General features: G+C 43.5%; 1 protein-coding gene across 2 annotated transcripts; it reads right to left on the bottom strand.

Moving 5' to 3' along the window:
- Positions 1 to 1,031: 1,031 nt before the first annotated feature.
- On the bottom strand, positions 1,032 to 9,296 carry LOC307128964 (tripartite motif-containing protein 16-like). Of its 2 annotated transcripts, none has more exons than XM_079821055.1 (6): positions 8,648 to 9,296; positions 7,971 to 8,066; positions 7,651 to 7,884; positions 2,833 to 2,998; positions 2,644 to 2,679; positions 1,032 to 2,426 (listed from the first exon to the last, which is right to left on the bottom strand). In XM_079821055.1, exons 1-6 carry the CDS (start codon positions 9,218 to 9,220, stop codon positions 1,831 to 1,833), a joined length of 1,701 nt encoding a protein of 566 aa, XP_079677181.1. In that variant the 5' UTR covers positions 9,221 to 9,296; the 3' UTR covers positions 1,032 to 1,830. The 2 variants fall into 2 exon arrangements, with proteins under 2 accessions (XP_079677181.1, XP_079677182.1); XM_079821056.1 differs by having other exon boundaries at positions 1,421 to 2,328; positions 2,489 to 2,679; positions 8,648 to 9,292.
- Positions 9,297 to 15,062: the final 5,766 nt, after the last annotated feature.

Below are 15,062 nucleotides of genomic sequence, written 5' to 3'. Positions count from 1 at the left end.
TGGCTGCACCCCTACATAAGTTGGTAGCGGAGTTGGCTGGTACTAAGGCTCGGAAAAAGACTGGGCAGGACTTCGCTGCGGCCTGGACAGAGGCCTGTGAGCAGAGCTTTGAAGGACTGAAAGCTAAACTCACCTCCACTCCAGTATTGGCTTATGCCAATTTCGCACTACCTTTCATCCTGGAAGTGGACGCTAGCCATAGTGGCTTGGGAGCCGTGCTGTCCCAAGAACAGGACGGTAAAGTCCGGCCGATAGCCTACGCGATTGTCATTTTCAGAAATAAATCATTTACCTGTCGAGAGTGTATTGACAGTCTGCTTAGGTGTAATAGCATGTGCAAAACTCAAGGCAGTGAGAAAGATTCATGCTATTGCGGGATCCTTCATGTTTTCATAGGCATTTTTTCTGCATCTACACTACATAAATCGTAAAATCGTCACAACCAGCGACAGTACCCATACAAATTAGAACAATATTCTTGGAAAGGGAGGCAACAGCGGCTGTGCTGAAATGAGCCACCCAAGCGTCAGTAAGCACCCATGATCGTGATCACGCTCATTTGACTGCTGTCAATTCATTCTCAATCGTGCTTCCGCCATCTTTATTAATGATGTAATGGTCTCTGATTGGTCAGATCACCCGAAGTGTGTATCTTTTCCGGAAGTTCATTTCTCCTAGAAGAAGCTGTGTTATACACACTTTAGTGGGCGGGCATACACACTTTAGTACACAAATCACTTAAAACTAATTTTTTGGGACAAGTGAGATTTTAAGCCCAGACACCATTTTAGAGCAAGCTGAATGCCACTATATGGTCAAACAAATGAGGACCATGGGCGTCGGAACCATTGTATGTGTGCTGGACAAGACCCGCCCACTTTTTACGATCAATGATATTGCACCCACTCACTTTTATCGTCTCTAACATTCAGCACATGTCTGTTTACCTTCCCCTAATCGATAAACACTTATTATTAAACACATATTAGACGCTTTATTTCCACTTTTCTAATATTTTCTTCATTTTTATTGAAAATAAATGCCTTTCCGATCTGGTATGTGATGGGAAAAGGGAGAAGATTGAGCTCTGTGAAAGGCGGACTCGAACCGCGGGTCGATTTGTGTCAAAACTAGATGCTGTGCATCTTACCCCTACACTACTGCCGCTCTCAATGATATGGCGATTTACGTAATTTTGTCTTTCCGAACTATACGTTTAGCAAGCAGAGCGGTATATTTGTACTTAATGTAATTGGCATCTACTCCAGTAAAAAAATTCTGAGGACCCACCCACATTTTTTTGCTTCCAACACCCATGATGGGAAAATATCCCCATTTTTTTAGGTGGTCCTCAGTTTACTGGTGTGTATCCTGGTGAATGTACCCCAAAGTGATATAAGTAAGTACACACACACACATCAGTTATTGAGTTTAGTGAGATTATATCAGCTTCAAGCTCATCTCTTACTCAACCACACCGGCTCTAACAGAAGCTCAGCTATAGTATTAATGGCTAACACTTTATTTTACAGTGTCCTTGTTAAATATTTTACATGTTTTATATTTACCATAATAATAACAACAGTTTAGGATGCATAATTACATGGAACTAACCCTCAACCAAACCCTAATCCTACCCGAACCCTATAGTAAGAACATGTTGTTAATGAATAATAAATATATATAATTACACTGTAACAACGACACCTTCAAATAAAGAGTAAACTATTAATGTCATGAAGAGAAAGTCAGAGACATCTCAGTGTTTATGATTTATCATGCAGCTCAAAGCATTATGGGTAGAATCTCTCTACAGTCTATTCTGATTCATCAACACAGTTTCACTGATCCAGAATAAACCCTAAACCCAGGATAGAGTGTGTGTGTGAATGTGGTCTGGACTGTGTGTATGAGGCTCATTGTGTCAGAGACGCTGTAGAAGGACAGAGTTCCTGCACTGTGATCCACATACACTCCTATTCTACCACTGATGGGCTTTACAGGGAGTTCAGTCTCTATGTTATTGTGTCTGAATGAGTAACTGGAGGAAGAGCAGATCAAACTCAAGGACTGATCATTAGATCCAAACAAACACTCTTTACCCGATCCCTTCCTGCTGATGCTCTTATATGACACTGATATATACACATATCCACCACTGCACTCAATCTCCCAGTAACAGCGTCCACACACACTCTCTCTACACACACTCTCTCCACACACACTCTCTCCACACACACTCTCTCTACACACACTCTCTCCACACACACTCTCTCTACACAACACCTGCTCCCAACAATAAAATCTGTCATGATGATCAGGATACGGCTGAAGCTTTGGGAAAGTGTTAGTAATCTCTCTGTTCCTCTCAGACAGACGGAGGCGTTTATTCACTGTGTTCATATCCAGAGTCAGCGGACGGGAATCTGACGGAGATAAAACAGAATCAGGGATGATGAATCTGTCTGATCTTTTAATGGAGCTGAACTCTTCATGTTCAATATATCAGCAGTGTCTCAGTACAGTTTACCAGAGATCACATGATCAACTCTAAAACTCTTCTGTCATGTTTTCTTTCTCCTTCTCCAGGAAGAACATGAACACACTCAGTGAGTTTTTCTGCTTGTTTTCTCAGTGACTTACATTGTAGGAAGTCGTTCCTGGTCCTGAGAACAATGACTGTGGAAATCAACAGACATGAAGAGTGTGATTATCATGTCAAGAGAAAATGATCCCTGCATCCGTTCCTAAGACATTTCTAATATGATCTTCTACATGATATGAGATGATGGAGGATGATTTCTGAGAGCAGATGAATCTCCAGGACTTTACCTCTGTCAGAGATCTTCTTCTTCTTCAGCTCCTCTTTGCAGAAATCCTCCAGTTTGTCTCTCAGCTGACGGACAGATTCTCTCACGCCATCAAAAGAGGAGAGAGAACTGAAGGGATTGTCATTGACGTCTGTAGATTCAGGAGGAGCTGAGAGAGACTGGAAACTCTACAGAAAACAGAAATCAAAGCTCATCACCTCCACACTTCAGCCAATAACCTGCACTACTGTCAGATTTGAGCGGCTCTTGTTGATCTTTAGTGACTCTCCTCAATCCAGCACTTTCACAGCATCAGCTTCATTCTTCTCATGTTTCACTTTTAATAAAGCACTTTAAGTTTTATTGAATAATAATCGGCTACTGTTGCATTATTGAAAGTGAAGGAGCAATACTGCTGTATTATTAAAGGAAATATTATAACATTTCTCATTTTATTCTAATCATTGTCCATTTATTGTTGGTTGAATGCGTCGCGTGTCTAGAGATTATCTAGAGTTATCTAGATTATCGCGTCCCTCGAACGCGAAGCGCAGAAAGGGCCGGTGTCGAGGGAGAATCGAGACATGAAAGTACGCGTCCTTCAGGTCGATCGCTGCAAACCAATCTCGGGGACGGATGCACCTGAAGATGCGCTTCTGCGTTAACATCGTGAACGGTAGCCTGTGAAGGGACCGGTTCAGGAATCGCAGGTCCAAGATCGGTCGTAACCCGCCGCCTTTCTTGGGTACAATGAAGTACGGGCTGTAGAACCCGGACCTCATATCGGCTTGAGGGACCGGCTCTATCGCGTTCTTCGCCAGTAGGACAGCGATCTCCGCCCTGAGCACGGGGGCGTTCGCCTCCACTACAGTCGTGAAGTGAACGCCCCTGAACTTGGGGGGACGCCGGGCGAACTGAATCGCATAGCCGAGTCTGATGGTACGGATGAGCCACCGAGACGGGCTGGGAAGCGCTAGCCAGGCTCCCAGACTCCGAGCAAGGGGGACCATCGGCACCACAGACGTACCCGCAGCGGGGCAGCGAGGCGGAACGCAGGGATCCGGCTCGGACGGCATGGGAGCGGCCCGTAGCGGGATCTGAGTGTGCTGTGCAACACTTACCTGCATCCGCGGAGGGGACGTGCGAGTGTGGGGAGGCCGCTTGTGTGCGTCCCGACAGCCGGCGTCCCCTGCTGGCGAAGGGAGAGGTACTTGAGGGTGGCGAGGCATGGAAGCGTCGACCACCGCCAAGCGCGCTCTCTTGGCACCCAGAGATATTGGAAACTGCTCTTTTATTGATGTTTTGGGTGCCGCTGGCACTGGGACCAGCGGCGGAACAGACAAACAAAAGATTTTCCCCCGGCCCTCCTCCGGGGGAAGGAGTGGTGCTGCAGCCATCTCCCTCAGAGCAGTTTCCTCCATCTCTGGGCGGCCCGTCTCAGGGTCGCTTGCGACGACGCTTGCCACCTGGCTTGGCAGCGGCCTGAGCGGGCTGGACATCCTTCCCACGGCCGGCCGGCCGGCCCCACACCGTCGGCTGGTGGAATTCTGCGGTGCCTTGGCGGGGGCGGAGGCGGGTGGACGTCCTCGGCGACAAGTAGTCGAAGGCGCTGCCGTCGGCGGCGGGGTGGAGGCAGCAGCGGGCCGCCGGGGCAGGATGTGCTTGATCGCCTCCGTCTGCTTCTGGGCGGCCGAGAACTGTTGGGCGAAGCTCTCGACCGCGTCGCCGAATAACCCAGCTGACGAGATGGGGGAGTCCAGGAACCAATATTTATCGGTCTCCCTCATGTCAGCCAGGTTAAGCCAGAGATGCCGCTCCTGGACCACAAGTGTGGACATCGCCTGACCGATGGCACGGGCGGTGACTTTCGTCGCCCGGAGGGCGAGGTCCGTCGCCGTCCGGAGCTCCCGGAGGAGCTCTGGGTCAGGCCTACCCTCGTGCATGTCAAGGAGTGCTTGGGCCTGGTGGACCTGAAGCAACGCCATGCCATGCAAGGCGGACGCAGCCTGCCCGCAGGCCTTGTAAGCCTACCCGGTCAGACCGGAAGAGAACTTACAGGCCCGGGACGGGAGACGTGGGTCACCGCGCCAGTTAGAGGCGGTCGCCGGACACAGTTGCATCGCCACGGCGCGCTCCACTGGCGGGATCCCCACGTACCCCTTGGCTGGCCCGCCGTCGAGGGTAGTGAGGGGGGAGGAGTCACTTGGCCAGTTTCTGGCAGAAAAAGGTGCCGTCCACGACCTCGTGAGCTCCTCATGCACCTCCGGGAAGAAAGGTGTCGGGGCGGGACGCTGAGAACCAGCGCGACCCACCCGAGGAACCAATCGTCCAACCTAGAGGGTTCGGGACACGGTGGAGGGTTCCACTCGAGCCCAACCCTTTCGGCGGCCCGGGCAAGCATAGCAGCCATCTCAGGGTCCGGGGCAGCCGTTGCCACTCTCCCAGAGGGAGGCAGTACAGCTGACCCTTCATCCTCTGAGGACTGAAACTCCCCCTCCGATGCAGCGATCGACATCTGTTCGTCCTCTGGAGCTCCAAAAGTCACCACTGGTCTCCCGTGGGAGGGTCCAGCGGGTTCTCTTGGAGGCTCTACCGGCTGCGGAGCTGAGGGATTAGGGGCCTGCGGAGGGTCGCTCGGCGGGGTTGCCCTAAACGTAATCCTCAGATCACCCTGGCCATCCAAAGAAGTAGGTCCGCCCAGGTTAGGGGCAGCACTGGTTCGTGGGATGGGTAAGGGGACTCCCCCAGCCCGGAGGTAGGAGAGTCTCGATCTTAGCTCCGAGATAGTCATGTTCCCGCAGTGGGAACATGAACCATCCACAAACGCCGCCTCAGCGTGCTGTGTGCCCAAACACGTGAGACAGCGATTGTGACCGTCAGCAGGGGACAGGGAACGACCGCATCCAGAAACGCACGGGTGGTGAGACATCCTGAAAAGGACGGCACGTCACCCGTGAACTCTTTTTGTGAGGAAACGCTCTGTGCTGAAGCACTCAGGGGGAAACGCGACAGCGCACGGGATTGTGTGCAGCCCGTGCCTGTACTCAAACAGGGAAAACCCCCAACCAGACCAACAGAAATTTGTTGCTGTGAGAACAGCAGTTTTCTCTGTACTACAGAGGCAGCAGATGAGTCTTCCGCGATCCCGCTGGAATGTGCCGTCTCTCCAACACGCGTTTCTCCTCTGCTCCGGTTCCTTTTCTCTTTTGTTGCTGATAGCAGCGAACTCAATATTGAGTGGTCTTCGATTGCCGTGTGGCTCCGAAGTGAATGACAGCGTGCATTCGCTCTCGCTTCCTGTTTATACCCGCGGCGCGGGGCGGAGCGCGAGATGCAAATCTTGCACGCCAATTGTTCATTGGCCGGTTCTAGATAGCTCGAAGCTGATAGGGGCTCCCAGAAGTGATCCCAATTCGTCGGTACGTCCGACGTACGTCGAACATGACCGACTGAATGGGAACTGATCCGATACCTGGGCTCAGGGTATCAACCGAGAACTGATCCGATACCTGGGCTCAGGGTATCAACCGAGAACTGATCCGATACCTGGGCTCAGGGTATCAACCGAGAACTGATCCGATACCTGGGCTCAGGGTATCAAACGAGAACTGATCCGATACCTGGGCTCAGGGTATCAACCGAGAACTGATCCGATACCTGGGCTTAGGGTATCAACCGAGAACTGATCCGATACCTGGGTGTGTATCTGTATATACAGCTGTATATACACTACTAGCCCTGTATGAACTGCTAGAATTATTTTATGGTGTGCTTCAGACTTATCCCTTAATAAAACATGAACAAATACATACAGTGACCTACTATATTTATTACAGTATTTTTATTATCTGACATGCATTTGACAGTAATATTTATTATTATTATTAGCAAAAAAGAACTTCAAAAGCAGCCACAAATCTAAAAAGATATTTTAGTTTTACAATATAACTGTATAAAAAACAGTGCAACAAATAAATGTAGGAATATAAAAATATATACAGTATATTAATCAGAAAATCATCTCTTTACAATAAAGCAATTGAAAAATAAGCAACCTTCTAGGCATTATTATTATTAGTAGAGACATATTATTATTACATAGAGACGTAGCTAAATCTACTGTACAGTAGCCTAATATATTCTGTCAATTTGAAAAAATTTAAATCAAACTTTTATTTTGACGGGATGCCGTGAAGATATTTGAGTGTCTGTGTCCCTTATATGACAGTTTTCACAAATGAAACGTTAAATTCTCATGAAGTGACAGTTTATGTGTTCGTGTCCTCATATAGTGACCATAGACTGTAAAAAAATACATATATATGGACGTAGAGAAACTGGGGGAGGTTGTCGCTTGATAGTGACACACAGCAGAGATTACAAAGACAGAGAGCGAGTGTCACGCGCGTGTGTGTGTGCGGGCGCCCGCCATCCGATCCACACAGAGACTAAATACTGCTAAACAGTGGACATACTGCTAACCACTGCTAACCATAGACAGTAAGCTGCTGCTAACGCGTTTTCATTTCTTCTTCTTCGCTGCTCTAAACAGTGGTTGCTTGTGGCAACACAGCACAACTTCCTGTGTTTGCAATGCATTCTGAGCAGCGAAGAAGAACCGTGCAGTGGTTAGGCGAAGCTAGCAGCCATAATAACTAGGTCTTGTTTCAGAAAATGGTATCGGATCGGTACATGGGTTCAAGTACTCGCCGATACCGATGCCAGAATTTGTTGTGGTATCGGGGATATTTCCGATACTAGTATCGGAATCGGAACAACTCTATTCTGCTCTCATGAAATGTTTCTCTGTGAGTCTCTTGTTCTTCTAGCTCTCTGTTACCTGCAGGAAATGGACGTGATCCTGTGTGTGTGAAAGCTGCTCCAGCTCAGCGTCTCTCCTCCTCAGATCATTGATCTCCTGCTCCAGTCGCTCCAGTCGTCCTTCAGCTCGACTCACTGCAGTCTTTTCCTGATCTCTGATCCGCTGTGTGGCCTCAGAGCGGCTTCTCTCAATGGAGCGGATGAGCTCAGTGAAGATCCTCTCACTGTCCTCCACTGCTGTCTGTGCAGAGCGCTGTTAGGACACACATCACAATCACACAGTGGCTTCAGTGAGTCCTGACTGACACTTCTCAAACTTCTCTTCTTCTCCAGACTCACCTTATGAGCCTCCACAGCCTCTCTCAGCTGCTGAAGATCTTTCTCTCTCTGCTGGATTCTCTGCTGGAACGACCTCTGCGTCTCCTTCAGCCGCTTCTGCAGCACAAACCAATGACAGAGACGCCACTTTATACTGCGCACACTAGAGCATCATGGGAGCTTTTGTTTGGGAACACTTTCTATGAAGCCTGTATTTATAATCCATTATAAGGATATTCTTAGTGCATTATAACACATGCATAATGCCTTATAAACAACCTTATAATGTGTTGTGTCATCTCATGAATAATCAGAACAACAGTAATAATACTTACCTATGTGTGGTTATAACTATTAAGATTATGATGATTTATAACACACAATGAAGATCATTTTATCCACTTAAGTTATAATAGATTATATATCTCATAGTTTCATATCTTTAACTTTCTCAAGTCTCGTATCTTGACATTGTTTCCTTCAGATCTGCACAGTCTCAAACTACATCTTATGAGTCTTTTACTGCTTAAAGTGACACAAACAAAGTCTTCTCTTAACATCTGTACGCTCAGCGGTGAAAGTCCACTTCCAGCTCCTGTTGACTTCTGCTGACGTCTGCAGTGTGAATGATGTTTCCTGATCATATGGTGCCAGTATAAATAGTGTCAGCATTATTTGATCAGTGTGTGATTTCATACCTGTTTCTCTGTCCTCTGTGCTGCGGCTGATACAGTGTCGTGGTTTTTATGTTCGTCCATCATACACAGCAGACATATAAACTTCTGGTCAGTGCGGCAGAAAACCTCCAGGAGTTTATCATGAGTTTGGCAGATCATCTCCTGCAGTCGTCCAGTGGCATCGGTCAGATTGTGTCTCTTTCCTTTAAACCAACTCTCATGTTGTTGAAGGTGATTCTGACAGTAAGAGTTCAGACACACCAGACAGGACTTGACGGCTTTGTGTTTTCTTCCAGTACAGACGTCACACTGCACATCTCCAGCTCCAGCGTAACAGTCAGCAGGAAGTTTAGTCTTCTTCAGTTTCTCCACCACTTCAGCGATCAAGGTGTTTTTAGCTAAAGCAGGTCTTGGACTGAAGGTCTGTCTGCACTGAGGGCAGCTGTAGACTCTCATCTGATCCTCCTGATCCCAGCAGCCTGTAATACAGCTCTTACAGTAACTGTGTCCACACGAGATGGTCACTGGATCCTTCAGGAGATCCAGACACACTGAACACATGAACTCATCCTGAGAAAATCTGGCTTCTGCCATTTTACTGAATGAACACAGAGACACAAACACACACCAGCTCGACTACACTTCAGTTTCTCTTTCCCTGAAGTCATGTGATTTCTGCTTCCTGGTTCTGTGTTTGAGTGACGTGTGCAGAACCGGTTTATCTGCAAGTCTATAAAGCGTCATAAAGCCTCATTCCTGCTGAGTTCAGATTCTACAATAGCAAATGCAAAAACCTTTATTAGTTAAATAAGGTGTGTTCAGTTACAGCTGGAACTAAACTCTGTTGAACAAACCTCCAGATCTACTTTATAGACACAGTTATTGAACTGAACTGAATGAACTCTGAGCTGACTTCAGCTTAACAATGACACTATTTTCTTTATAGAGCAGCTTTACCGCAGAATGGACTTGTTTGCATCATTGATCATTATTTTACTATTTTATCACTGTAAAGCTGTGTTGAAACAATCTGTATTGTATAAAGCGCTATAGAAATAAAGGTCAATTGACTTGATTGACCCTTGAGCTTCTGTTTTCCATATTTAAATTGTATATGTATGTTTTGTTGAAAGGTTAATTTGTAACATAAACATCATTTAGTGGTCGATTCACTGATCTCATCTAGTGTCTAATCTCTGACACTGCATGAAAAAAGGTGTATCCGGACCAGGATACTCCTGTATACACTGCTGAAATTCGGAAGAATCCAGGAGTATACTGGCCGGATAGGTCAAATTCCATGGATCCGTATATGTCCGTATTCATCCGAAATGGTACCAAATCGGATGTATGTTGTGGCCGTATACTCCCATGCTACAGCCATTTGTTGCCATGGCAAATAATCCCATCAAGTTTTTCCCAGGAGACATTTTCACACCTCTAAACAGCTTTGCCTTCCACCCCCTATTGGTCCTTCATCTCAAACTGGATTGGTTGTTTTTTTTAAAACCACTCCCAAAACCCAGACTGCTATTGGAGGTACTTGATTGCTACTTGATTGGTTATAGGCGAGCTATGCAGATTTTGCTTATTAATATATAATATATATATATATAAAATAATCCCCTCTCCCTCCCAAAAGAAAAATACACACAAAACAATTTGAGAAAGTCTGAAATATTTATTAAAAAGGTATAAAAAAAAAAAAAACATTCTTAACAGCATTATAAACGAACATTAAAACAATGGTGAAACAAAAACAAGTGAACTAAATGTATTTAAAAGGGATGAAAATGTAAAGGAACAAATGTAAAAATATAACCAGTCCAAAGAACATAAATATACGTTAAAATGAATTGGTAAAGAAACAAAAAGGGAAAAAAATGAACAAAATGCATTTAAAAGACAGAGATGTAAAGGAATAAAATACACAGTGAACATAAAAAGGAAAAGAATAAATATACAAATTAAACAATATAAAATGACAAAAAAAAGTGTATATAAAATACACATAAATATTCCAAGTAAACAATATAACCAAATAAAAAGAACAAAGAGCATTATAAACATACATTAAAATGAATGGGGGAAAAGATAAGTGAACAAAATGTTTCTAAAGGAAGGCGACGTAAGAGGAACAACAAAACAAAACGTGGAGATCAAAAGCAACATGGACATCTAAAAAGGAACAAACATACAAAGTATACAATATAAAACGAGACAAAGAAATCTATAAATTAAAAAGTGTATATAAAATATATGTAAATGTTCTATATATGGGAACCAATAAAAGTATAAGTATATAAACATAGGAATAAAGAAAATATAAAATGGAACAATTGAATATTAAAATTATAATTATAAAATAATTGTGACCAACTCTAACACTATGTTGTTTGAGTTTTTAACATTTTTTCAAACTGGCATGATGGGCTGGTGATGTGACACGTAGTGTGGGTCAGTCTAGTCTGGTTTGTAGTAGCTAGCCAAACCATCCACACTGGCCTTCCATCAACAAAAGCATCATCTTCATCTTCATCAGGTCTATAGTTGCGGTCTTCCACAGGTTCTGTGTTGGTTTGTGCAACCCTGGACCTGGTCTCCAGCAACTGCAAAACATGACAGTAAATTAACCACTAAAACTCAGAGAGAAGTATAATAACATTCTGGAGGGAAAAAGCTTAACCGGTTTCTTAACTTACCCGTCTCTTTCTCTGACGGTTCTGTGTGATGTTCTTCATAGTGTTTCTTTTCTGGGCCTTTTAAGACTGAGCCAAAGAATACTTCCTCAGCAAAGTCTCACAAAATAAAACACATCTTGCGACCTGCCAAATAATACATTAATAATATATAGTTAATGCCAATAAAACTAAGTAAAACAATTAAATTAAAATGTATTTGTATAGCGCTTTTCACAATACATATTCAGGGTTTTTCCTGGGTCAAAAATGGTCTTCGGTGGTGGCTGACAGACATGGTCATCCATACACACACATACGCACGGTAAAAAAAAAATACCCTACCCACTTGATCTGCAAGCGCAATACTGACAATAAATTTGAAATAAATTCAAAGAAAGTTTGTAACTTTTGCTTATCTTATTTTGATACCTTGATGTTTGTTTTTGTTCCTCATTTTTACACTATTTACTGATAATTGTTTTGGTATATAATCATATCAATATTAAAAATAGTATTAAAAAAAATGAACAAATAGCCTAATTTTCTGCCATATACAATTTTCTGCCATATACAATCAGCTAGCTAACAACAAATTTGTTCTGGGTTCACCTCACTCCAGTCTAAACTAAATGATTATAGGCTATTTATTTTACTACACATTGTCCACATAAATAAGCTGAAAGACTGTTGATAATTAAAAATAATTCTTACTATCCACTCTTGCTAAATTGGGTAAGCAAACTTGTGTTCTCATTTCAGGTGTTGTTATGAGTAAATTAATAAACTGATTGGTGAGTTCAGTGTTGGACAGATCAGTTCTAACCAGTCGTTAAAATGATTCGGTTCAAAGGAGTCATTAGGTGGCGAATCGGACATTAGCAGACGCGTTGTGTGAATCCCGTCTTTAGAAAATCGCGAAAGATTTGTCAACACACAGAAAACACTTCATAACCGGATAGGATTTGTTTCCTGTTTATTTAAAGTATAATTTATGTCAGCTGGTCAGAGAATCAGTCAATGTTTTTTGAGCGCATTTCACACCCAGCGGTAATTAAAGGAAGACGTCTGATAGCGCCACGTGCAACATGGATTCGGTCTTCCGACCTTTTGATTTTGATTAACGTAAAATGTGAAACATTAGAAAGCTAAGAATGCTTATTTTGAAGACAGAGAGTGTGCAAGCGGGGGAGGAGCTCACTGGTCATTCTCTCTGTCACTCAGTTAACTTAAGTGCAGCACTCATCTGTTCTACATCACTCATAAATCACAATAACTCATCAAATAAGGCTTTGGCGGGACAAAAATTTGTTTTTCCTACATTGAAAATTTTCAATGTAGGAAAAACCCTGATATTGTTTCAAAGCAACTTCACAGAAAATGCATGTGTCTACATTACAGAAAAAAAACAGAGAACATTAAAATAATGACAACATTTTTAAGATTACCTTTTACACATTCAGGGTCAACATCTGTAAAAGTTCTTCAGGATCATGGATCCAAACCTGCTGGATCATGAGGGGGGAAGAAACATGCACACACATAAATGAATATTAATTTGTTTGATAAAACATTAATATTAATGATCAACTTACGGACATGGACTTGCAAAACATACTCACCAGGCCCATACAAAAACTTTACAGTAGATCCAAAATCCTGGTTTGCCTATAATTCTTCAGAGTCCAAGTATGGTGGTTTCCTGTCCTCTCTGTTGAACAAGTGTACATGACAGTGTTCTCAGATTAATCATTCTAAAGCTCCTTTACATTTATGACAAGCTTGATCTTAAAACTAGCTGACAGTAGGGATGGGCATTATGACCATATAATTATACATGCATGAGAAATTTTATTTTACAATAACGATATCACAATATATTTATTTTGATGGATATTTTATTAAAATGCTACAGAATAATACTGCTTTAAAAGTCTTCACTGTATGATATTCAATTAATTAATATCACTTGATTCTTAAAGAAGTAGAAGGTCTTCTCTATTCTTTTGTTTTATTAAAATTATGACAAAGCTGCAGCCCCTTTAAGAACGGATGCACAGAATGACACGAATCCAGGATTCCCCACGTTAACTTGAACTGTTTGACTTTACTTAAGACATAACTGACTGTTTAAATCAAGTGAATACCTCACATGACAAGGTTTCTGAGATAATTGTGTGCATTTTACAGAAAGATAATTGATTTCGGGATCGCATGCTGTCTAAGAGAGGATTATTTTAACACATGCATGTCCCGTTCATTATTCTACATTCATGCATGTTTCCTTGTCAAAATGTCAAAAAGTTTAATACAGTCAGTGCTGCGTTATATACACTATATTCCCATTCCGCAATATAAAAAGGTGATGTTAACGTTTACAGCAAAATCGCTAACAATAGTCAGCATCATCAGATCGCCATAACACCCAGCCCAATCTTAACAATATTACAACACAACAAAACACAGAAACAGAATATGTAAGTTAATCACGATTAGCATATGACTTTAATGCACTAACGTTATATCTTGATGAGCAGTAGTAACAATATAAAGTGATTTACGTTACCTTCTGCCGTCTGCTGTCCGCCATTGGAAACTAATGTGGCGTTCACACCGGACGCGATTCGCGCGAATAATTCGCGCTAATCGCGCGAAGGTGGACGCGTGTACATTTTGAGTTTACTCGCGCGAATCGCGCGTGAAATTCGCGCGAATCGCGTGTGACATTTACTGCACAACAGATGCGAATTCGCGTCATGGGCGGGGCTTCCGCCAGCAGCTCGTCTCGTTGAGAAATGGCTGACATGGGCTGTGTTTACATGTCTTTTTTTTTGTTCATATCTACTGTTAATGTGTGACAAAACGTAGTTTTAAGACTTTTTCAGTCGATAATGTAGTTGTTTAAAGCTCAAATCTGTGGTTTATTTACATAAACAGTGCCTATTTGAACATTTTATCTGCCGTTGTCGGAGCTGTGAGCTCCAGCGGACAGCGCGCTCAGCGCACGTGAAAGCCGGCGAGGGCAACCTTTCCTCGGCCAGTCCTTCTGCCTTCTCCCGCTGGCTCTGATGTCTCTGTTGTGTGTCTCGAGCTATAATTCGTCTTGTAACGGCCGATCTTTGGTCTCATGGATCTATAATTTGTTCCCTGGCAAATCGTTTAGGCTGAGGGCAAAGATAAGTTTCATTACTTTATATTTTTAGGCTATAACTGTACGTTGCAGTTGTAACGTTAGCCTACTAGCACTGACTTTGAATGTTTGACTGCATTGTTGCTTTGTTTCATGTATAGCTTGTTATACATTACTGATACTTTTGTATTATTCATCATACATAAACTTGCATTTAACAAAAAGAGACTGGGTTGTGTTTCATGTAATTTAATGTTATCACAGTGATAATCATATTGTCTGAACCAGATATCAATATACAGATTTTCTCTTCATTGTTGTCACTACTAGAGCAAGCTCCTGATTGGTTAACGCGGCGCGAAATATCCGCCAAAGTTCAGATTTTTCAACTTGAGCGTTTCGCGCGATTCACGCGATTCGCGCGAATCGCGCGTTCAAAACGCTCAAGTCGCGTCCTTCTCGCCGCCTCAATCGCGCGAATCGCGCGAATCTCGCCGCCTCATTCGCGCGAATCGCGCCGCAGAATGCCATTTCGCGTCTCTGCATTGACTTAACATGTAAATCACTCGCGCGAATCGCGTCCGGTGTGAACGCACCATTAGTCTGTTCGTATTCATGTGTTTTCCTT

This window comes from Gobio gobio, assembly GCF_949357685.1.
Source record: "Gobio gobio genome assembly, chromosome: 7".
NCBI classification, from domain to species: Eukaryota; Metazoa; Chordata; class Actinopteri; order Cypriniformes; family Gobionidae; genus Gobio; species Gobio gobio.
Note: the sequence above shows the minus strand (reverse complement) of the source record. Positions and strands in the feature narration are given on the sequence as shown.

Coding starts and splice junctions, on each gene's coding strand:
- LOC307128964 (XM_079821055.1), bottom strand. CDS start 9,220: ATGGCAGAAGCCAGATTTTCTCAGGATGAGTTCATGTGTTCAGTGTGT. Junction 2,999..7,650: donor ATCACGTCCATTTCCTGCAG/GTAACAGAGAGC, acceptor TGTTTTCTGTAG/AGTTTCCAGTCTCTCTCAGC. Junction 2,680..2,832: donor GAAGAAGATCTCTGACAGAG/GTAAAGTCCTGG, acceptor TGATTTCCACAG/TCATTGTTCTCAGGACCAGG.